This window comes from Plectrocnemia conspersa, unplaced genomic scaffold (assembly GCF_051122295.1).
Source record: "Plectrocnemia conspersa isolate PC_06_02 unplaced genomic scaffold, ASM5112229v1 ptg000008l, whole genome shotgun sequence".
Classification (NCBI taxonomy): domain Eukaryota; kingdom Metazoa; phylum Arthropoda; class Insecta; order Trichoptera; family Polycentropodidae; genus Plectrocnemia; species Plectrocnemia conspersa.
The window spans coordinates 14,813,551-14,838,673 of NW_028277172.1; the positions used below are offsets into that span (position 1 = coordinate 14,813,551).

A 25,123-nucleotide genomic window follows, 5' to 3' on the forward strand; every position below is an offset into this window, starting at 1 on the left:
ATACAAGTACAAACAATATAATCTAAATTAAAACATCTTTGATGTACTAAATTCATTCCGAATAAAAAGATTTTTATTTATACCATATTTGTATGTAAACATTAGAATATGTAATTATCATACATATATGATAATCTACATATTTTGATGAATTGACACAAGACTTGTTTGTCTTCTTAAACTCTATTAAAATAGTAGTCTGATAATATCTAAATCTTACCTGGCATACTGTCACTTTGTTACGTTGATTATTGCAAGTCAGATTAGACAAAATTCCAGCAGCACATGTGACAATGTTGACGTCAGTAGAAGCCAAAACCTGAACCAAGCTTTGCAACAGTCCTTCAAGACCGTCCACCTAAAAAATTGTACACAATCATTTAATTCAAAAGTATACAATAATATTTATAACAAATAATGAATCACTTTCATCACTATTGAATAATCCAAAATATTTTAGGCAGTATTTTTAAATAATTTAATTCTAAGCTTACTGATTGATAAAAAATTATCACCGTCAGTTTTGAGATAATTATTGACTTGTTCTGTTGCACATATTAAGATTTTCATTTGCCAATATTTAACAGTTATATTATTAATATATTTTAAATATTATAAACATTTCATAAATGCTGTAAAGCTGTAATGTAAGTGAATGCCAAAGAACTAATATCGGTACTGGTTGATTAGTGACAGACCAATGCTGCGTTTGCACAAGTTTGCACAACTGTTAGAAGCAATTAATTTTGAATTTGATAAAATAATTTTAACTTATGTACTAATAGAAGTTAGACCATTTGATAAATTTTTATTTTCTAATTCCTTTTAATTCAAAATATCTGTCAGTTTTAAAACAACTTTTACGCATGCACCAAATTGCTTCATTATATGCTTTATTAATCGACCAGTATCCTAATATAATTTTATTGTATTCAGAAAGATTGAAACAATGGTTACATTTTCAATATCTAAAATCCCTAATGTTGTCTGTGTATGCACGTAGAAGAGAAGTATATTTGATCTATTGTATTTATACATACGTAGAATTAGAAGTGTTATAGTCTAAAGTTGCTTGGCAGTAGCAGGGGTAGGAATTATATTCACTTGTGGGGGGTCATTTGCATAGTACTACCTAAAACTAAATGTCGGTATCTACTCTAATAAATTTATTTTGTAAAATGATTCCAAATACAGTCCTTGCAATCAGATAAAACAGCGTTTATTGCCATATTTTGTGTGAAATCAAGAGATGGTTAAAGTTAAACATGTGAACAATTTAAAAAATTAAGACTAATTTTATGATTTATCTTTAATTCTAAGTTGAGTGTTATGGAAAAACGGTTGAAAAAATTGTCTTCGTTAGTTGAATTTTTTGTTTATATTTTCTCAACGCTATTTTTAATAACTTATTTATTAGGATGTCCCACTATTTTGGGTCAAGATGTGTACATAAATATATACCTTAGTTCCGGCATCGGACAGATTACGAAGAGTCCAAAGGCAATTTTGCACTAAACGACCGCTCGGATTACCGAGATGCATTGCCAAAGCTTGCATGCCTCCAGCTTCGACGATGGCTGGTTTGTTGGAAGAGCAAACAGATAGAACCTGAAATATACAGCGAATACATTACATTATGGACATTCTAACTTTAATCTATATTTGACTCACTTTCAAAACCCTCGATGTGGTCCACAATAACTTCTCGTAATCGTAAGAGCGCATGATGCGCACAAGCTCAATTGGACCTTGAGATGCCAAGATGATCAGCTTTGATTCTTGATTTCCATATGCCAAAATTTGCAGACAATCAGTCACAATAGCCAGGAATTTGACGTTATTGCGTTGGAGAAGAGCGACCATCTTTTGCAATCCACCAGCTAAACGCACGGCCATTTTAGATCCATCTTGATGAAGGAGAAGGTTGTGCAGCGTGGTGATGGCGTAGAAGAGCACGGATTCGACAGGAGAGCTGAGGAGCTTGACGAGCGCTGGTATTCCTCCACTTTTGAATATAGCCAACAATCCTTGACGGTGATGCGAAAGATTGTGGAGAGTACCCACAGCGCCTTTGGTCGTTTCCAGATCGTTGCTGTTGGAGATGGCCCTGACGAGAGCGGCGACCATCTGCGGCGAGTTCATGATGGCGTGTCTGGACGCTTCCTTCTTTGACAGCTGATGCACCATCATAGCAGCTTGAGAGACGACGACTTGGTCTTCGTCGTTCAACAACTTGATCAATTCAGGTATAGCCCTGAAAGTAATATAATTGTAAACAAGCAACAAGAGAAAGATTAGGGATAGAGGATAGTCATAATCATGATATACCTTGTTGCGAGATCGGCATCGTCTTGATAATTGATCAAGTTGACAACAGCATACTTGAGCATTTGGCTAGGTTCGGCCAAACGTTGCACAGCCGTCGGTTGAGCTGGATCAAACTGCGTCGACGGAATTTCGATTCCCTCTTCGAGTGTTTCGGGAAACATAGCCGCACGGACTCGCTGAGAACGAGTTTGAGACAGCTGTTGGTTCATGTCTGAAATACAATAACGTTAAAAAGGTTCTAACATATTATTTTTAACATAACATTTTAAATAATTACCATCGACTTGATCTTGGGTGAAGCTCTGGGCAAACCCTTGATCGAGATCGAACATGAGTTGATCTCCCTCCATCTCGTCATCCTCCTTGCCGGACAAAGATGGCACTTGAGTGGCAGCACCGGAATGGATGCCAGAATCTCCGAGGTAGGAGTTCTGCTGCCATAGCAGAGTCTGCTCCTTGCTGTTGGGCATCGGAGCATCTGCTCCGGAGTGCTTCTTATGGGCCACTATAAGTAAAACGTTATCATTAGATGGATTAAAAAAATAAATAGTAAATTATATAATTAAAATGTGTATCTTACTCGGCCTGTTTTGGCTAGGCGGTAGTTGATAGCTCATCTTGATAAGCTAGTATTCGTACGCCTAAGAAACAAATCAAAATGTTTAAGAAATTGTAAATTAACATTTAAAAGAAAAAATAGAAAGCCATTTTCAGTCTTTCGCCTGAGGGTGGTATTAATTTTGAGTAGTAGAGCAAAGAATGGATTACAATGCAGTTTTAAATATTCAATTAAGTGTTCTTAAAATTAAATTAGATAACTATAGTCATCTAACAGAAACTTAAAAATATTCTAGTCCTATTTATATACTTAAATACTAGAAAGATAAATAAAAGGTTATCTACGGGTAAATCTTTAGATAAGCAATTTGATGTGTAGATAAGAACAATCTGTTTTGTAATGCGACTATGTACTGTTTATATACAACAGGACAATATAGATTCCACTAGCTTCTTTTTTTGTTTTAAATAAATCTATAGAGGTATTTTAACACATTGATTACATTTGGATGTAAAGTGTGGAAAAGCCTTATCAGCATCGCGTGTTAAAAGTACTTAGAATTAACATTTGTCAAGCAACTGTTTATCAGGCGAAATATTTTGTTCCAAGAAATAGATAAACGCATGTTTAAAATAGAAACAAACGCAAAGTTTGCAAACCCTCGAAATGAATAAATAGAACATTAAAATTAATAATTTTATATTATATTTTTTGTTGATAATAAAGAATTGAAAAAAATTTAGATGAGATTTTTTATAAATCATCTTTGTTATAATTTAAGCAAACAATACAGATTTCAAATAATTTAGATGGTGATCAAGTGTGAACATTCTTCTTGATATTATGTATCGAAAATTACTAAGGACTAATTATTACTATTATTACAGATTACAACAAATAGATAGAATCTAGGAAAACCTAATCTGTGACCTATTGGTATTATAATTTTATAATAATCATTAATTCTAATCTCTGACACGATAGAAATTTTAAAATATTAGCCCATACCCACTGAATTTTACCACGAGTCTATCGTGCTGGTATTATACTATAAAATACATATTTCGATCTTATTTATGTATCTTCAATTTTTTTGTGAATAGTCGCAAATTGTAAATGGCGATATGTGAAATTTGGAGTGACTCAAGGTGCTAGTCATCCCTTACATATCATTTAATACTTAGATCTTCCAGCCATTCTGTCAGCTTATCTTTTAACCAACCGGTTGGAGAAAAAATTACTTTGTTCAGTTGCATACCCCTGATATAAAATCTGTTTGTGAGAGCGTTTGTTTCAATGACTCAGATTTGACTTATTGGTCGGTCATAGTCATATTGGTGACGATAATGAGGGTCCTAGTACGCAACTTCTATCATCGATAATCATCAAACCAAAATGTCAAAACTTTTCGTTACCTGTTGAATAATATTTATCAAATGGCGCAAGTATAAGTAGCCCCATCATAACAAAACAATGTACGGGTAATATTTATATATGAATTCCTGCTCATTTAGTTAAAGCACCCATAAATTAATTTATAGTGTACTCTGACATAGCATGCTTAAATGTATTTAGAATCAAATCAGTCTAAACAAGGCATTATAAATTAACTTATATTCCCACACCGTATTCACAAATGCACAAATCGACCAAACACGCGACCCACAACTACAAAGGATTGATTAAAAACTTTGCTCGATCCCTTAACCCTTTAGACGCCAGTGACGTGCCTGCACGCCAAAGCTGTCGGACCGTCAAACGCCAGCGCGTGCAGGCACGCAAATGTTATTACGGACACATTTATTAATAAATTTGTTTTTTTTTTCGTTAATTTAATACAGAGACATCTATTAAATGGAATGTGATCGTTAAAATGTGCAATTTTTGAACCATTCTTTTATTATTTACGATCGAGCATACAGACGTTGTTAGGGCTGCTACAATATTTTTTTACAATATTAATTTTTTGTAAAAAAAAACATTTGTTGAATTTTAATTTTGTTTTTGTTTATATTATAACATTATTGCCATATTTACTTTTTTTTTAATTTTTTTGACAAAGTTGAAATTTTTTAAATATATGAAGTAGCCGCCATTTTGATAAAAGGTTTTGATTAAAACAACGGAAATTATCGTGTCCCATACAAATATTAAAAACAACCAAAAACATATAATATAAACCACATACAATATAAATTACATATAATATTTGTGTGTGGCAGCCCTGACAGTGGTTTTTAAAACTTGTTATTTCTGTGCTTTTTTTCACTTTTATGTTAAAATTAATAAAAAGGAAAGTAAACAGTGATTTTCCAGGTAAATAATGTTGCTCTTTCATAATAATTTAAAGGGTTGAAAATGGTGGCCTACAGAGCAAATTCATAGAAATTTGCTTGGCGTTGAACTGGTTAAACACTTTCTAGTGCGAGTGTTCAATGGCCGATGCGTCATAAGGGCGCGGTGGGGTGGGGGAGGGGTACATCGAATTCGCTTCCGAAACGATCGATTCATCACTGACTTGGGACTTGAAATATAACCACAGATCTTTTAAAACAACCTAAAAAGCGATTTGGATACTTTTATTTTGTGCAATGTTAGTTTTAGGGCGCGTCGGCGAAGGGTCGCTATCTAATGGAGGACGCGTTTTTCGTCTCACCCGCGTCGAGATGTGGCCCGAGGCCGTGCAGACGGGCCGCGGCCTCAGCTGAGGGGCAAGGTCGCAGGAGCGGCGCGCGGGGACAATGGCAGAGCTTTGCAGCAGAAAGGGACGCCTCGCGACTCGGCCCGAGCACCACCCACAACTCGGAATGGCGGCTGGGTGAACAGCCGAAAAAACGTCAGCTAGTCGATAATCGGTCCGCGTTCGCAAATCGCATTTTAGCTTCTTAGTATTAAATTTATTGGCTGTTTGTGTTACTTAAAAATAAATTACCTTAAATATGAGCGTTTGTGCTGTACTTATAATAGAAAATATTTTGTTCGGTATTACCCCGTTAAAAATTCCTAATAAAAAAATAGTATTTTACCTGTTAACCGATATAAATAATATTTCTTTTCAACATTTATGCGCGATTTTTTTTAATTTTGGTGACGGGTAGTATTTTATCGAGATATAGTTACATGTTTGAATATTTAGATTATGAATGGTGACCGGTGCACGAGCCAGCAACGATTGTTGCGAGTTCGTCAAAGTTTGCTAAGAAAATAGATCTACGTTACGTCAGTGCTATTAAGTTTTGGCCATAATAAAACTTTAATAAATAGTTTTAAATGGGCTCCCACACAATAATTTTTCAAAAACTCAACTAAAGATGTTGCCAGATTTCATGATTTATTTTTTATTTTGTGTGATTAATTATTACAAAAGGAATATGTACTTTGTATAATTATTACGTTTCGTCAGGAGATGGCGGATCAGAGGTTTACGCTGCACAATATAAACTTATCCTCCCGTTCTGATTAATATGAAACTTACAATAATAGCATATGAAAATGCTATTGGGAAAGTAAACAAATCCAATCAAAAAGATTTTAGAACAAACTTTTATTTGTTAAATCTTCTGATTATTTTCTTGGATACATCGATTGTAAGTCTTTATTTATAGATATTAGAGCATTTTATAAATTACCACCTATTATAATGCTTTTTCAGAAACATAATATTTTTTGTCCACTGAAAAATGTAATAATCTCTTATATTTATTTATGGTCATTGCAAAAGCAAATATTTTAAAGTTAAAAGCAGGGCTGTGGAGTCGATGAAAATTTTTTCCGACTCCGACTTTTTTGCATGGTCAGTCTCCGACTTCGTCTCGACATGTCGATAAAATAATCTTAAAATAATAAATTTATTTATAATTATTTTATTTATTTATTTTCATATTGGATGATTAAACCATTGGACACTTTCTTTGTAAAATGTGTTGTTACGTTATTGTAAACAGAGCTTGTCGAGACTATTTTCAAAACATAAAAATGTCTTCTCCGTACACCGATAATAAGTTTTTCCCTTGTTTTACTGTGAGCTTTTAAATCCAAAAATTCTGGCAATAATCACAAGTAAATGGACGGAAAACTAGTTTCAAACAATTTACAAAAGTAAGATTATATTACTATTGTTACGGTTATATATGTTTTACTTATTATATTTCAGCGACGGGAAGTGACGGGTGGCAATTAAACACAGATTGCGCCACTGCAGTAGTATTTTTATTGAATGTTGAAGAAGTTTACGTAGTGTTTACAAAATATCGGGGCGCGGGCCCACAACGGCTTGTAAGCCACCAGAGTTTGCCAGCCGAGAGAACGCGCTGTGCCAGTGTTACCAAAGTGCCACTAAGTTTTGGCCATAACAAAATCTGAATAAATACATATAAATATAAGCGCCGTACACTATAATATATCTTTAATATTGGTTTTGCTTCACTTTTTTATTATTTGTTTTTAAAATTGTTAGTTTTTTAATTATGTGAAAAATGTTCTATTTAGCTCTGATCTCAGCGATATTATTTTGTCCACTGACTTTTGGAAAAAAATTAATTTAGTTTAGTTGAATAACATTGATAAATCCTTTTTACAGTATGTATTATTAATTAAAAATTTAATTTTTTGAAACCAAATTGTGGAATAGTATTTGCGAAGGTTTTAAATAATTTAGAAGGGAATTATTAGGTTTGTTTTTCAGCCATTACCGTATAAAAAATGATTATTTAGATTATACACTAATTTATTACTACTACAACGTATACAAAGTACTATTTTGTATAGAAATCAAGAAAAAAATACATTTTTGGCTTATAGAGCAATTCGTCGTTAATTTTATATTATGGGCAAATAAAACTTGCTTGAAAAAACAAAACTTTATTTTCTTACTAATTTTAAATGGGATTGTTAAGTAATATTTATAAGTTATTGACTGTTTATAATTTTAATTTAAAAAAATTGTGTTTTCAATGGCTAGTACATTATATAACTGATTATTTTTATTGTAAGTAATATACTACTATTATTATATTTTTAATTGAAACAAAGTGGACATGGTCAAATTTTTAAATGTTATGCCCGCAAACATATGTTGTTTGCATTCGTCTGACATGAACATAACCAACAACCGCCCAGCTATTTATCAAATATTTTTATGTTCTTGAATGTTTAACTTAGTTAAAATGTATTTCACACTTCAATTCTTAGATATTTTATCTAAAAATATTATTGCGGCGAATCATGTTAAGATATATCAATATGTTTTTAATCTTTATCTCTATATACATATATAGCTTGAGATATTGTTTTATTTTCAATTCGTCTGTCTAGTTTTTTGTTTCTCTTGTAAAGTTGTCAAATATGGAGTTAGCAATTTTACACTTTGAGCCATCGATATGTTTATGTATAAACTGATTTATACTGTTTAACTTTAAGCTACGTTTTGACTTTAGCTACATTTAACGTCTAGTTATACATGTATTATTCTAGTTTTTTGGTATACTACTCTCATTAGAGTTGTGATTAGATACACATTAGACTGAAGAGAATTTTCCTGAAATATAACAACAATGTTAATCACTGATCTCATCATTTAATAAAGTTAAATCTGTATTTATAAACCTAATCTTAAAATTTTGCTTTTAAAATATGTTAAAAAACCTATAGTTCTATTGGAAATAGCTTATTTATTGTTAATAGTAATGAAAGAATTATTTTTGCACGTAAAATGAATATGTATATATAATTAAATATAAAAAGTTACAATTACACAAGTTATTTTTATAAAATGTTTAAATTGTGCGATTATTGTTTTAATAATCCATAGTAAGGACAAAGATTTATTTTTATATCATGCAAGTTAATTGATTGAGTGATTAGCAATAAGCTATTTTTGGTGTTTATAACTGTTATTAGTTAGGATTTTGAATATATGTTACAGTAATGTAGAAATTTTCTTAATCTAGTGATCTTTTCATGAAACTACTGTAGTGATATTGTACTTAAAATTTTAATTTTTTTTCTTCTTTGTAAACTGAACTCAATAAAGGATCAATACCACAGCACACACATGTCAGATAGTAAAGGAAATCAAAGACCAAGTCATGTAAAGATATTATTATGATGAATTTATAAAACTACAATGATTTTTTAATACTACGGTTGAAATTTTCTTTTTGTGGAACTTGCATCATATAAAATAAACAATTTTATGACTTTTAACGTTTTTTGTGTAATAATATTATTCTTTTAAGCGATTAAAATGTGAATAATAAACTTATTTTGAAAAAATTATACCTTTCTTAATTTTATGATATAAATACTAGATTACATTTTTCAATTTTAGAATTTAAAGCAGGGATGTGGAGTCGTTAAAAAAAACACGACTCCGATTCCGAAATTTACCAACAACACGACTCCACTCCGACTCTGACTCAAAGAAGTTTAATTTTATCAGGTATTTTTAGTGTTCTTCTACACGTTTAATATTCATAAGCTATATACATTCATTATTACGCAATTAAACTTTCATAATTTAAAAAAATGCATTTTATAAAAATAAATTGTCGGAGTCCCTCATTTTTCAGGACTCCGACTCCAGCTCCGGCCAAAACACCACGACTCCGACTCCGACTCCACAGCCCTGATTTAAAGTTATATTTAAATGAATTAAAAGATCATTTGTTTTGGGTTTTGAGGCCGTAGGGATGTGACTTCGCAACCAAAATAGACGCTGGAAAGCTGTTGACAGTTCTTAAAAAAAATGAAAACAATAAAATTATCGAATTAATTTACTCTTTATGTTTGTGTGCAAATTTAATAAATAATTAATGTATACATATAGTTTATTGTTAATTTATTAACCGTATTTTTTTATTAAGTTTATATATTTATCCCGATATTAGATAGCAATTTTTATACATTTTTTTCTTAAATTTCATAATTTTGAACGTTCTTAAGTATGACGAAATCTGTTTAATAAACTAAAAATAAATATTAAACAGAATATAATTACTTTTTCGAACGATGAATGGGGGCCTGGTCGGTTGCTAATCAAATACAAAACCCGAGCAAAGTTATAATTGAGTTTGAAAAACTTTTTTAATTAGTCTTTTATAGGTTCACGCGTTGTGCGGTCGAAATATAGACACTTTTCATTATGTCTTTACTAAGTAATAGATACAAATATTATTTAAACAAACCTGATAAATGTTTATTTTTTAGACAGTATATAGGGATAACATTTACCTATATTTCGTAACACCGCAGTTGGACGACAGCAATAAAAAAAACTACTTTGTGATGATACTTCTTTATTAAATTTCCGCCACTAAAATGGATAGCCCCAGATATTGACTTTAGCTCTGACGTCACGTTTGCAATTTTAGAAAGTCAACATAGCGAAAATAAACAGTAAATTCTACGGTATTATATTCGAAGTCAGATTTTCTCATTAATTTAACGAATCCATTAGGAAATTTTGAAATTCCAACAATCGTAAAAGTCTGTTTACTAATCAAAATATTGTAGGTTTGAATCCACTAGATCGATTCTATGGGAAATTAGAATCAACAACATGATTTTATTACATATTGGGATCGATTAAACCAAATTTTATTCATTTAAATTATTTTAAAGGATATCGAAGTTCACTAACAAATGTGGCACTATAACTTTTCCGTATACATATAGATAGCATTTTGTTTAATGGAACTATAAAACCTTCAAAATTGATTTGATTATCGCCCAGATCTGATTACGTGTCACGAGTGATAATCGTAAAATAAACATATAAAGTCCAAAAAATATTTCAAAAACTTAAATAAATAAATATAGTACAATTTTTGCACCAACATTTCTGGACACAAATTAACGAACTTTAAACACTACGCATAACATTTTTTTCATGAGTTAATCAGTGAGAACGGATGACCACTTCCTTTGTTCCTCATCATAAAAATCACTTCACAAACCTCGCACTTAGCGGGGCTAGGAATTGACACGGCCATTTTAAGCAGCGTTGGTGTGATTGAGGCGTGGTAAATAGATTTTCCTATTATTCGATGTTTTTCATTTATTCGAATAAACTAGTCCATGGCTGATTTAATTGACAATAATTAGAAGGTTAATTTTGGCTGTAGATACTAAAGCGGTGCGTCGGACCTTGGGTGACTCCGGTCAATTGGGCGATGGTTAATTGGGCGACGGTCATGTGGGCGACATAAATAAAAAAAACTTGCACGCTTAGATTTATTGTAAATATTAGTACATTCTTTTTTTGGTAAAGTAGAATCTTGGGTATAAAGTAAAGAATAAATATAAATGCTGTTTTCGGGTTTTTATGGCCAAAGGGACAGCCAAAATAGACGCCGGAAAAAGTTGGTTACATTTTATTATTAAATCGTACAATTTATCAAAGCGAAATAGGTTGAATTGTAAAATTTTTGTAGACCGAGTGCTGATGAAGTTGATGATTATCTTTCAGTTCCATCGTGAACTTTATATTTTTGTGTTGTGTATAAATAAAATTGAGAAAAAAATCCTTCCGTTTGGCCATACAGAAAAAATGTCATCGACATACCTAAGCCATAAAATGTTTTGTCTCTTAGCAATGTAGTTGAGAGACACAGTAGCCCTTGAAGAGTTTATTGTTCATGCTTTTCGAAATGCTGAGTCTCTCTAGTCTCTGGTCTTCACAGTGGGTGTGTGGTCATATTTTTATATTTATCTGCTCAATTCTGTCCATTTATTTATTATGCTATTTATCTGCTCAATTCTGATTTATGCTATTTATGCTATTTATCTGCTCAATTATGCTATTTATGCTATTATGCTATTTATGCTATTATGCTATATGCCATTTATGCCATTTATGCTATTTATGCTATTTATGCTATTTATGCTATTTATGCTATTTATGCTATTTATGCTATTTATGCTATTTATGCTATTTATGCTATTTATGCTATTATGCTATATGCCATTATGCTATTTATCTGCTCAATTCTGTCCATAGTAATATTGACATTTTCTCTTGCACATATGGAGTTTTGGTTCAGTTCGTATGGGACAATGCACACATGTTGAGGTGATTTGTGTCTGTTGTCTTGTCTTGTTTATATTTTTATGTATTATGATGTATTAGTACTTTTGACTTTCGTGACGCATTAGGTTTGCCTGTCAGGTCACGATGGTTATAATTTTAATAAATAAATAAATAAATAAATATGTTTTCTCATATTACAGAAGCTTGGAAATTTCGGTATATTTAAAGCGCGAGCAGATACAATTTACTATATTTTTATTACAAAGCTCATAATATCTTCCAGTGACTCGAAATCAGCCTTTGTATTTATATAAAACCTTATGACGTATGAATAAATAAAAATCCAAACTTAATATCCAACATGGTACATATACCAACGTTAAATATCTGTTCCTTATGTTATGTTTCTAATGATATTAAACGGATCAATTATTTCCACCACTATAAACTAATCCAGTTATGTCAGTATACTTATTAAGACAAAGATAAATTTAACTTAAATTTTATTTTTATATACAATGTATAGTTTTTGATACTCAATTATATTTTTAGCTATTTTCAAGATATTACCATTAATAATTTATTAAGTAAAAACTTATTTTAGACATATGTTTTTTTTGTGGCCGTGTATAATAAAACAGAGTGAACATAATATAACTACAATTTCATATTTACCAAAAGGAAATGGTGGACTATCAACCTTTATTGCAATTTGCAACCGCAACATATATGGGGACGTTTTGAAGATACAATAAGTGATAATTCCAATAAATTGTTAACATTTTGCTTAGGCAGCTTCCTTAGCAGAAATCGGTTCTACACTGAAACTTGAATCGGCTTTCTCTATGAAAAGATTGTCAGCTCTGGTCAACAGAAAACGCGTCAATGATGTTCAAATTTACATCTAATCATAGTTTCTTTTACATATTATTAGCGAGAGTAAGGATAAAGAAGTCACGAGGAGAACGATACAAGCTGTCATACTGGAAGTTGCAAAGCATTTAAAATATTTTCTTCATCACTGAATTCTCAACGAAAACGGCGAAGGAGAAGAGAAAATAATATTTATATTATATTTCTCTAGTGCTTTTGAGGGGTGTGTGTTTAGAACAGCTTCGTATTTTGATTGCTAATGGTAGTTCGCGATAGTGGTAGTGGGCTAAGTTCCACATTGCTCGAGTAGCCTCGTTGTCTAAATAAATCTTAGGTAGGCACTTGGCTAATGCACAGGCGACACTGTGTCTAGAAAAACTTTGCCGCTCCACTTTCGGCTAAAACAAACAACGTTACATAAACGTCAGCGCCATTTTGTGTAGGCATGATGCATGACCGTCGGGGGGTACCAGGCTGGCTGGCCTCATCCGCCAAATTTATGCATCAAACTTCCACCAAAACATATTACAATCCATCCCCAAAGCCTTTTGTGAGTGTGAAATATTAGCGGCTTTAAAAATACAACGCCAACACTTCGAATACGGCGCCCATTGTTTGAGCCTTTTGTCCTCGCGATTTTATTTCGCGACGCGTAAACTTGAATCGTTAATCTTGTACAATGGTAAATTAGGAAGTAATGCGTTAGCCCGTTGACGTTCCAACAATATTATCTATTGAGGTATTCTTTAGGCATTTCCCTCATACATACTGTAACAATTTTTTACTCTTATCTCTCAAGTTGTTACCTCCACGTTTATAATATATTAATTCGTGTTTATAAAATTAAGTATATTTTCAATAATATTTTTTTAACAGATACATTATTAAAAACTTTTTTTTTTAATTTTCGTAGGAGTTTAAATTCTATGAATATATTAACAGCTATTAAAAGTAAATTTAAATTGCATAAATGTAAACTTATACGTCATAACAATAAAAACAATTGTAAAAAAACAATGTAAAAAGAATAACCTCTCTTTTTAAAATATTCATAATTATAATGCAGCTTTTAATAGGTTAAAAATATACTATAGGGTAGAGGTGTCCAACTCACGGCCCGCGGGTCGCATGCGGCACACAATGTGTGTTCATATTGTTAAAATTGAATTAATAATAATTTTTCAAATATTTTTTAGAATGGCTTCTACGTTATTTCTTAATAAAACTGATGAAATGAAAAGGCAAAATATATGAAATTTCATTTTAAAGGCATTCGAAATTTAATAAACTGCAAGGAATGTGCCGAATACAAAAAAATAAGGATCTGGAAAAAATCTTATGTCTCAACAATAGCTATTTCGGAAATAACTTCTCATTCATTAGTAAAGGGCAGTGATAGAAAATTTAATTCTTATTTAACTTCTGAACAAAGCAAATCTGTATATTGACGATAACTTTCATAAAATGTGTTTTGAAAGTGTTTTGAAAGTGTAACATATCGAATGATACAGATACTGCACAACTTATTTGGCGGAATAGACAACGAATTTAGTATTACCGAAATCTGACTTCTCTAGGTTCACTAAAGAGCAAGTTTTTCACAGATTAATATGAAACAGAAAAAATAATATTAGCTAGATTTCGCTGGTGGTTCGAAAAAGGAAAGATTACCGAATTTAGTGAAAGACGATGCAAAAGAATCTATAGTTTACATTTAATGAAGTATCACTGCATCTTACATCAATAAAGTGACATAAAAATGGACTATAACATAAAAGTCGGCAATACAAAATAAATTTAATTAACATTAAAATGATTAAAATCACACTAATCATGTTATCTTATCTTTGTGGCTAAAATGTTGTACGTTGTTATTATTAAAAAATAAAAGATCTCTAATCGTATCATTGCGTATCACATCTCTACTAAGTGTGTCTACATTTATAATAAAATACATAGAATTAAAAAATAAACTATGAAGTTTTACGACACCATTCGAATAGGGTCGTTATTTATTATGAGATATTTTTCCAATGTTAAAGTATAATTTTATAAGAGGCCGAAGGACCCGAGGAGCTATGATAAATATCATCGGCAATAAAATTGTATTGAAATTGCTTTTTCTTCAGTCTTCGGACGTTAAAACCCGCCGACCGTATAAATCCGCAATTTATTATGACCCACGATTGATTCCGGATATAATCTTCAATATTTCATACCGATGGCCCAGAATAAAAAATCGGAAATGAAAGACAACTGGTGACGATAGTCGAGGCAATACAAATATTGTAAAATTGGTATCTGAAAAGAAAATTGTAATACCCATTCCATCTAAAATTATAGCAAACAATCTCCCTAAGAGTGGGTTTTATTAAATTATTTGCATACTCATAAATTTAAAAGCCAATAAAATTAATTAATCGATTCAAGTTATGATGTCGGTTGTTGTGTGTTCAATTTATTTTACTGGAAAGAAGTACTACAATAGATGGATCAGAAATTATTAATTCAATTCAATTAATACATTAAAATCTAGCCCTATTATTCATGATTTATTGTTAAACAATACTAACTGGCATACTGTTAAGCGAGAATGTAGTATTTCCTACAATCCAACGTTTGCTTTTCGATTCAAGCTGACCTAATTCTCAACAAGTCAACGCCTTCACCATGATAATTAACAGGACAGTCTCTCAATGTCTCAAGAATTTACACGAGAATGCTTTTCTCATGATTGATTTAATGTCGCAATAGCACGAACGAAGCGTCTTTAGCGTCCACCTCATATGTTGGTGGATTATGCTTAGTCTAATTTTTTTACATTATTTTTTTGCTTGGGGCTTAGTTAACCATTGAGGTGCTGACTAAGGTTTTTCCTATTTTCTTTTGGAATTCCGGGATGAAATTAGACTTTATGCTAGTATTTTCAAAGATACCATGATGTATTAAATTATATTACTTCAAAATAATTCCCACGAAATGTAAAACGGCTATTTAATAATTGAGAGTACAACTCTTGGTCACGTAATATTTTTTTTATATATGATCAGTGTAAATTAAAAATTTACATTTTTTTAAAATGTTTAGTTTATATTATAGCTTCTGGGTTTCAAGTAAGTGAGACTTTATACTCTGATGAGGTGTCATGTGAGTAATAGAAATGTCCAGGAAAGCCATAAAAAGTCGTAGTAAATCATCAATTGAGTTGTCTGAAATATTGTTTGTTGTGAAGAGTAAATAATTTACACTGACACTTTTACTGGTATCCTTACTTATAGATTCCCATTGGAGTTCTAACAGAGTTCCCTCCAACTGCAACCAAGAAAAGGCCGACTTAACTTCAGACCAGCAAAGATCGCAGAAGCCACCGCTTCTCTCTTCGCATGCAATTATCCAGAGCGAACACACTTCGGAAACTACAGCCTATGGGCGCGTCTCAACCGTTGCGCATCAAATTAAATAACAACTATGTTTGTATTATCAAAATAAATAACACTAAAAACCTAAAAAATGTGGGCTTCTTTGATTCTAAGTTCTTAAATCATTAGTTTCTAGGCGTCTCTGTTGATAACTATGCTTTGTTTTATTTGTGCCGCCTAAGACGAGATATTCCCTACAATAAGATTATAAATTTTTGTTAGTTACAATTGTTAATAGTTTCAGCTATGCTAGTGGGTTTGACAATGCTGTAAAATAGACGGTTGTCTATTAACCACCTTCACAATGACTCGAAGTATTTTTATAAGCGATTGACGGCGAATCTGTATTTGCACAAATACTTTAAAACACGTTCAAGTATTCAGCATTTGATATATAATATATATATTTTGTGATATTTTTACATGTTTGAAGAAAGAAGACATAAATTATAAAATAGACATAAAATCATAAATATTCCAATAACAATAAGTCTGTAATAATATTTTAATTCATCTTGATGGATAGTTATAAATTGGTTTATTTTAAAGTGTCTTGTCTAAAAAAGTATTTGTAAAAGTACCAACAACTAAAGCTATTGATGCGATACATAAATTACTTTATCTTTGTGTAAACCACAGCAACTTTGTTAAACGTTCCCAAGCACACCGAATACATGTAATGGATTTCGCTCAACAATAACACCCCTCTCGAACGCCTTGAGGTTTTAAATCTCCTCGGGGATGTATAAATTAAGGGATTCTACACTTAATACATTTATTCATCGCGCATTTGCATTTACATAAAATCCGATGCCCTTGTAACGAACGTTCTAGGCAATTTGTGTTAGGGGAGTCTATCATAATGCTTCGTCTCTGTTATTTTTCTCTTCCATTAACTCTATTTAAATTTATGTAAAAATCGCTTAAAATTGTTTATACACATTAAACTGTCATACACATGGGTATTAAAATTCCGTCCGATATCATCTTTCTTAATAAGCCCTTACGCCTGACCTTTTTCTACAATGTATTGTGATCCGTTCGGCCTTTTAAGGGTTGAAATGAAAATTCGACGTAAGACACGGACAGAAATTTTCCGTTAGTTGGGTCAAGCGTTGGAAAAGCGTGAAAATACATGCATACAATGTCGTGCCGAAAAATATTTGCCTTCCTGTCAGTAACGGGAGGCTTCCAGCTGAGCTGTCAGGAAATAGGAGAATTCACTTAGTCCTTGTGCCGTTCCGGCGTGGGTGGGTGTATTAAAAGATTCGCTTTCAATATTGGGTTTGCGTATTCGTGCGTATCTACTACAGGAATCAGCTCAAATGCCATACATAGGTATTGTATACAAACGTGACTTACATCAAGCGCGGATGGATATATTACCATTTTTACAACGCATATGTTGTACATCACAACCGAATACATTGGAGATTTGGATGAATAGATTGCCCTGAATGTTTGTATTACCATATATTGATTGTCAATTATTAACTTTACATCATTGAGGAAATTTATATTATATTTTTAAGCTTTTAAATAATTTTATTTTAATTATTAGTTTTAATTATAAACACTTGTCAAAATATAATCGAATTGTTAAAAAACTTGAGGATCATATATGACAAAGATTTAGTGTATATATAGCTAAAATATAATCTCATACTGTATTATATAATTCAACAAAAGCACCTTGAAAGTAACCAAAAATCAATAAGTGATTCTCTCTCTTAAAACCCTTACATAATAAAAGATGAAAGCCGTAAAGCCATCTCGGCTGCCTGTCTTCCGTTGTTGCGGGCGATAAAATAGAAATTTAGTAAAACAGTTTCGTTTAATGTCCACGGATCTGGGCACACAAAAGCGTCGTCTCACTGGAAGGGTGCTATTTGATTAAAGTTTATGTGGATAGCGCAGCAGTGACCGGAAACCGACTATCGTTTTTGGCGACCGGAAAGAGACCTTCCGACGTGCGAAAAGACCCTAATCACGCAAATACAAAACTTTTATCAATCCATTGGAGAGATTTTTATGTTTATAAAAAAAGGCGAATAATATACAATGTGGGGAGTCAGTACTTTGTGAACTAAGAGCTAACACAAACATATCTATACCAAAACGTAGTTTTCATTAAAATAATTTAAAAATAAATTCATAGTAATATATATTTTTACTTTATTAAAATTATTTCGTTTTTGTTGAGATCATTTAATCGATTAAAATTAGTTAAATTTATCTACTTTTTGGTATACCTTTTGATCTTACATCTAGTAAAATAAACGAAGACAATCAATAAACTTTATTCAGTTATATTTGATAACTCAAGCTAAAAGGTTCAATATGGTTGTGAAACAGCTAGGGTTAATTAATCAAATATATTAGACGGCAAATAAATCTGTAAATTTTCTATGTTTCCAGAAAACTGAGCATTTCTTTAATTTTAGATTATTGAATCTCGATTTTTAAAACTAAAATAAGAATCTAACTAGGTTATCATCACAGGTTACATATACTATATAACATTTAAATTATTGCTGTAAACATTTAAAATTAAAAGCTCTTTTTTATAATCTTATGTAAATAATTTATTTTACTCCCATATACTTTATAATTGCCCTATGGTGTGGAGGTTTAATTTTTTATTTTTTTATTCAATAAGACTAAAAAATATTAAAAACTCCATACATGTAGGACTTGGCTTTTCAATCATAATACCAAAAATTATAATCATATACTATTTGTGTTGATTGAATTTTATACGTAGTGGTAAATAATCTACCCCTAGAAGTGATTTTACCATACTAGTACTTAAACCAGATACTATTTCATTTGCCCCAGATTTATCTTTCAAACGTCTTTGGAATAAAGACGACTACGCCGTTAAAGATCAACTAAAAAAATATACAATAAAAACTAGAATTACACACTTTATATTTATTAGATTTCTAGGAAAATATTTGCGGTTGCTTTCTTTTGTAGCAATGGATTAACTTTTTTTCGCACACTACAATACGATTCGTTTTCCTTTAGTACACTTATTTTTCAATCATATTTGATTGTCCTAGCTGTTTTAAGAAATGCAGAACTGGTAATATTATCATATGCGAAGTCTGTTGAAGCTACGGATTGCTAATGGGTCGGTAGGTGAGGGCATTTGCTCGTCTATAAGGAGCTGGTGGGAACATCCGGACAGCTTTTTGGTTAATTTTCAAGTCTCTTTCTGCTCGTAAGGTGCGTGGGACGCACCAGCGCTTGGCTTTATATTACTCGTATGGTGCGTCAGGCGCACCATTTCAATTAATGAAATATAACGTCGATTTTTGGATATTTCCTGTGTATGTTTTGAATGGCGTTTTTGCAGTGTTGTAGACAAGAGTTTCAAGAAGCATATCTTATCAAAGAAATATCATTTTTATTTGAATCAAGCCAGGGAGAGCTCATTTATCGCGATAAGTCGGGTTTTTTTTGATGACTAAATTTAAATACAGATGTACCGTGGATTTCTCCCGAAGGCAATGGTTGATGGTCGTCCTTCGGTAGACAGTGTCTACCGAAGGACGACCATCAATAACTGACTGTTGTGTTTCCAATGCACTTCGAACAGGCTACTTAGACAATAAATATTCATTTAATGATAGCTATATTGCAGGACATGAGAGATTCGGACCAATGATTCAACAGAAAATGGACTTGATTAAAATTCAGGATGAAATTTAGAATTTGATTAGTTATGACGATGTTCCAAAAGATAATGAAATGACTGTATTAGAATAAATTTGAAATAAATGTAAAATTCCTATATAAAAATAAATATTAACCGAAAATATATAAATTTACTTATTGTAGGTGAAAAGTAAGCCTTCTTCCGATAATATGACGTAGTTGATATTTCGGACCATAAAAGAAAGTAAGACAGTGTCTTATTTTCGGAAAAAGACGGTAGATATATCTAAAACTGAGCGGCATGTCTTTCTTATTTGTGTATATTTATTTATTTATGGTTAAAACATTTTTTAGTCCCATAAATATTTTAAAATGGGTCGTCGCCCTATTGTGTTAATTTATTGTTATGGATTGTCAACCAATGGTATATGAGAGAACCAAAAAAAATTAAAATGTAATTTAGAGAAATGGAAGTATTTGTTCTGATTTCTTCGTTTTTGGTATTAGTTTATTCATATTTATGCTCTACATATATAATTTTAATTTTTAAAAAGAATTTTTCATTTTTCCATTTTTCATTTTTCTCGAGCTGGCGACATACCTAGTATGAAAACGATTACGAGTGCAAAGGGTTAAGCACGAAATTATTAGAGCCTTCTTTGCAACGTACGTTCCTTAGCAGTTCAGTTTATGATTAGATTCTGCTGATTCATCACCCGTGTTTAATTCATAAAAGAACTAATTTGATGGCAAATTATTAATAAAACTAAATTCGATGTTATTAAAACAGAAAAATAAACTTTAAAGTTACATATATCAATACGAGCACGACGAAATAATATTTTCATTAAAAATATTATCCTATTAACACAATAGTAAATATTGTTTTAAAATATGATTAAACAGCTCGAGATTGTTCTGTCTTTCTTGTATGAATGTGTCGTCAAAATAAGCCAAATCTTTGTGTTTATTCGGAAAGGTCTCAAAGGCAAAGTTAACGTTTGAATCAGTTATATACATATACTAATAATATTTAATCAAGCGAACAATAATGCCCCCACGGCATCGAGGATGTGCCCGGAATTATAACTCATTGTTAATAATTTCGTATTCCACACACGCTCCCGCTGCTTAATTATAGAAAATACCACGTCTTTCCGAACAAGTTTGCGGGAAATAATTATTTCCTCAAACACCTAAAGCGTCAGGTATATATTTATAGGGTACCTATTTCACGCCCAGAATTTCTCTGGGTTGTAAATATTATCTAGACCTTTCCCGAAGCAGTTATTCTTCGTATCGTACAGCTACCTTTACAGGTGGTATTAGTAACCGCCCCAGGTATCGGATTACATTATGTTTTTGATGTATAGATAAAAGCATTATACGGACATCATCACCCACTGTCATTTGGATAAAAAAAATATGCTATTTGAAATTGGGGGTGTTGATTGTGCATCTTTATAGTGGGGCCGACTGCTGCTTGGATACAAGCATTGACCGTACTCATTGAAGTGATCTATATAAAATCATTGATTGTCGATATGCCGTCAATGTGTTTCCCTCACATATTTTTATAGTCGATATTTTCTTGCCTATCTTTAGTGATAACTATAAAAAGCTGAAACGATTTGTGTGTGATGGTGCACATCTCATATAGGCTTGCATCTCTGCATACAACCTTTTTTTATTTTTTACATTTGCAATAATACTATGTGTATATTTGTGTATTTTTATTAAATTAAAACATAGTGAGGAATTGAGAAAATATATATTATTAAATTTGTGCCAAAAAATTATTTCTTATATAGAACCAGTAAAATCTTACTTGCCGTATATCCTTCGTACATTCTTTATCATGCATCTCAAATACTTGAATATGTTATTTAATTCCAGAAATACGTCTCTGATATTTGCATTTGAAACAAAATTTGTACGCATAGATGTTTATATCACGCTTACATACACTGTCAATATCTCACACGTCCATCAAAGTTGAATGGAGTATCCATCTTTAAATTTTATCCATCGTCTCTCGCATATACTCGAGGGCGAATTTTCTTCCAAGATGTATTCATGAATGATGTACGACCACTCCCGGGATTCGAACCTTTCCCTTTTTTATCCAAACGAGAAAATCACCAATTTACCCAAGCAGTTCATTGTACGGACCATTAATCAAGCAGCTTGTCAAATTTACCCGTTTCTTTATATCCTTTTTGGTTGTTGTTTCCTTCAGGTGAATCTATGCATGCCAAAATTGGCTCACTTAAGATATAAATATAGATTAAGCGATTATGTATAATTTATATCGTGGAATTATGTCATTTCGGATACGTTTTCGTGTTCCGGTTTTAGCTAGGTTAAAGGTGGGCGAAACGATATTAAATCTGACCATTTACCTTTAAGCCCTCGTATCGGATATATTTTATCCATTCGTGGGTTTATCACAGTTAGGGTAATATAATTTGTTTTATTGTTCTTGTATATCTATAAACAGTCATGGCCATATTAGTAGGACACCCTTCAAATTCTGCATAATTTTTAACATAAGGATAATCTAGTCAAAATATTTTTATTGCAGTCTTTCTACGCATTTAAACCCAAATAACAATGATGATTAAAAATTTAAGTTTTGAGGTGATTTACAGTAATAGCAATAAGTAATATTACTAATATTACGCAAATATATATAGAATATTGTAATTCTTTCCTATTTGATTTTTTTTATCAAATCTGGTTCTAGTAATATATGCAAAGCCCCTTGTCACACTTAGTAAAAAGTCAGAGGTGATAAGAAAAATACTGCTTAGCAAGGAAAAATAAAAGCACAATTACACTGCGTAACAATATTTTTACCAAAAAATATGATTTACGTGTAAAATAACACGTTGATTTAAGTTGTACAGTTAAATGGATATTTAAAAGCTTTAAAGCTCATAAAAATAACGTCGCAAAATGAAAATACAGAAATTCCAGATATTAAGCTATGAAAATTAAATGACGCCAGTTCTCACTGTTTGTGAAATCTCGCTGTTTTAGCAGACAAATTTATTGGTAATCGAGTTTAAATATTATATAATATGAATACTAATATAGATGTTCACTGTCAAGAAATCGATCTTAGCAGTGGTTGTGGGTCACAATCCTCGTCAATGATGCAACAACAAGGGAGACATACATAGATTTAATGTAACCCAATGTGTAACTGGGCGCGACAAATCATCCTCAATATATTTCAGAACGTGTCCCACGACCACCGTCAATTGTGGTCAGCCGACGCCGCGACACATCCGTAAGGATTTACGACTATCCCCGCTTATTGGTTGTAATGATTAATTGTTCGGAAGGATTTTCCGCTTACCTGCCTCTGGTTTGGGAATCTTTCCGTTTATTTTTCGCTGTCCTGTTTGCGACGGGATAATTAATCAAAGTCAGGATTCAATCGGGAAGAGCTAAAGAAAGGAAAAAGGGAGCACCTAAAACTATTCGTTGGCTAATTGGACGTGTTTTTAGTTTTTTGTATGTAGCATTTCAATGGTACATGCTTATAAGTATACTTTTGAATTTATTCGAATTGTGTTCAATAGAAGACTGGAAGCAAGCGAAGAATGTAAATCGATGAAGCGCTTCGACGAAGTATTGGATATTTTTTGGAAAATTGAATAATTCCAATATGCTCTTGCCAGAACATATTGAAATTTAAATTGTTTGCATTCGAATATCATATAAAAATATATGCAAAATTTTATTTATGCGCTAAAAATACATGGACGAGTAACCATCCACTTTTACAGTGTTATTCAATCAAAATACTTACCAAATATCAAGTATAGCATGAGTTTTTGAAAAAAAACATTGTAAAACATTGCGCGAATAAGCTTCACATAGTGTTTAATAGAATAACAGGTTTTTTAATCTTTAAAATTTAATTATATCTATGAAAAAAAATCAAGCAATATATTAGTTCGCAATATCGCGTTCTACTTAATATGCATATGAACACGAAAAAGCATAATCCGTTTGATTATTTTCATTATTAAATTCTTTAATTATTTTATCTGGTGTTTCTTATATTTTTTTCTTGACATCAATAATTACGCTGGAGCTCCCAGAAAACGCTTCTGCGCTTCTGTCAGAATAATCCCGTATGCATCATAAAATTCCCTATCGAGCTCGACGGTTTACCGTTACATTCTAATTAGAATCCACTACTATTTGCCTCTCAGCCATACACCGTGGGCTTCATAAGATTCCCATGTCATCTGGACGAAGTACCGTTACACGAAAGAGCATGCTTTATCTCTTTTTTCATTGCATGCGACACCACTCCCACTTTTATTTCCAGGGGATCGGCGTCAGTTCTAGATTGTTAAATGAATAAATTTGATTAAACTACAATACCACTAACTTCATTCCATAATTTTACTATTTATGTATCTGATTTTTTTTTAATTTTCTGCAGATTTTACCGATATTTTAAATAAATTTAATTATTATTGTCATTTTTAAATGTATTCCTACTATTTTTGTTTCCAAAAGCAATAAAATATTTATATTTATTATAAGAAAAGAGCATTATTATATAATAAAAATAAAATGATAAATATTTCTTTAGAAGCGCAGGGTAACACCTCCACGGTGTGCATCATAAGATTCCCTATCGAGCTCGACGGTTTACCGTTACATTCTAATTAGAATCCACTACTATTTGCCTCTCAGCCATACACCGTGGGGGTGTTACCCTGCGCTTCTAAAGAAATATTCACCATTTTATTTTTATTATATAATAATTCTCTTTTCTTATAATAAATACAAATATTTTATTGCTTTTGGAAACATAGTAAGAACACAAATAGTAGAAACACATTTAATAATGACTATAATAATTATATTTATTTAAAAGATCGTTGAAATTCTGCGCAAATTTAAAAAAAATAGATACATAAGTAGCAAAATTATGGAATGAAGTTAGTGGTATTGTAGGTTAATCAAATTTATTCATTTAACAATCCAGAACTGACGCCGATCCCTTAGAAATAAAAGTGGGAGGGGTGTCCCACGCAACGAAGAAAGAGATAAAGCATGTTATTTCGTGTAACGGTACTTCGTCCAGACGATATGATAATCTTATGAAGCTAACCGTTATAGTGCTATTAGCACTAGTTAATACTAGCGATAGCACTGCATAGTACTATAACGGTTAAACTATTTATTTACAAGGGTTGATTCCTGAAGAGCCTTTGTTTAAAC

The 25,123-nt window shown here is 31.7% G+C and overlaps 1 protein-coding gene and 1 long non-coding RNA gene across 11 annotated transcripts in view; one reads left to right on the top strand and one right to left on the bottom strand.

Annotated features, from left to right (window-relative positions):
• arm (armadillo) overlaps window positions 1-25,123 on the bottom strand; it is a 140,991-nt gene that overhangs the window by 4,977 nt on the left and 110,891 nt on the right. For 5 of the 10 annotated variants that reach the window (XM_088190545.1, XM_088190546.1, XM_088190544.1 and 2 more), the window contains exons 1-7: window positions 5,544-5,711; window positions 2,909-2,969; window positions 2,606-2,833; window positions 2,329-2,539; window positions 1,672-2,254; window positions 1,462-1,608; window positions 221-358 (exon numbers count right to left, since the gene is read on the bottom strand). In XM_088190545.1, coding sequence (XP_088046671.1) covers window positions 221-358; window positions 1,462-1,608; window positions 1,672-2,254; window positions 2,329-2,539; window positions 2,606-2,833; window positions 2,909-2,945 — 1,344 coding nt within the window. In that variant the 5' untranslated portion in view covers window positions 2,946-2,969; window positions 5,544-5,711. Of the gene's footprint in view, window positions 1-220; window positions 359-1,461; window positions 1,609-1,671; window positions 2,255-2,328; window positions 2,540-2,605; window positions 2,834-2,908; window positions 4,597-5,301; window positions 5,712-25,123 lie in introns of those variants that run through there. The other 5 variants (XM_088190542.1, XM_088190547.1, XM_088190538.1 and 2 more) reach the window with 2 other exon arrangements.
• LOC148233097 (uncharacterized) lies at window positions 7,953-9,704 on the top strand. Its single transcript, XR_015810425.1, has 2 exons — window positions 7,953-9,326; window positions 9,457-9,704. It is a non-coding gene; the product is annotated as an uncharacterized LOC148233097 (long non-coding RNA).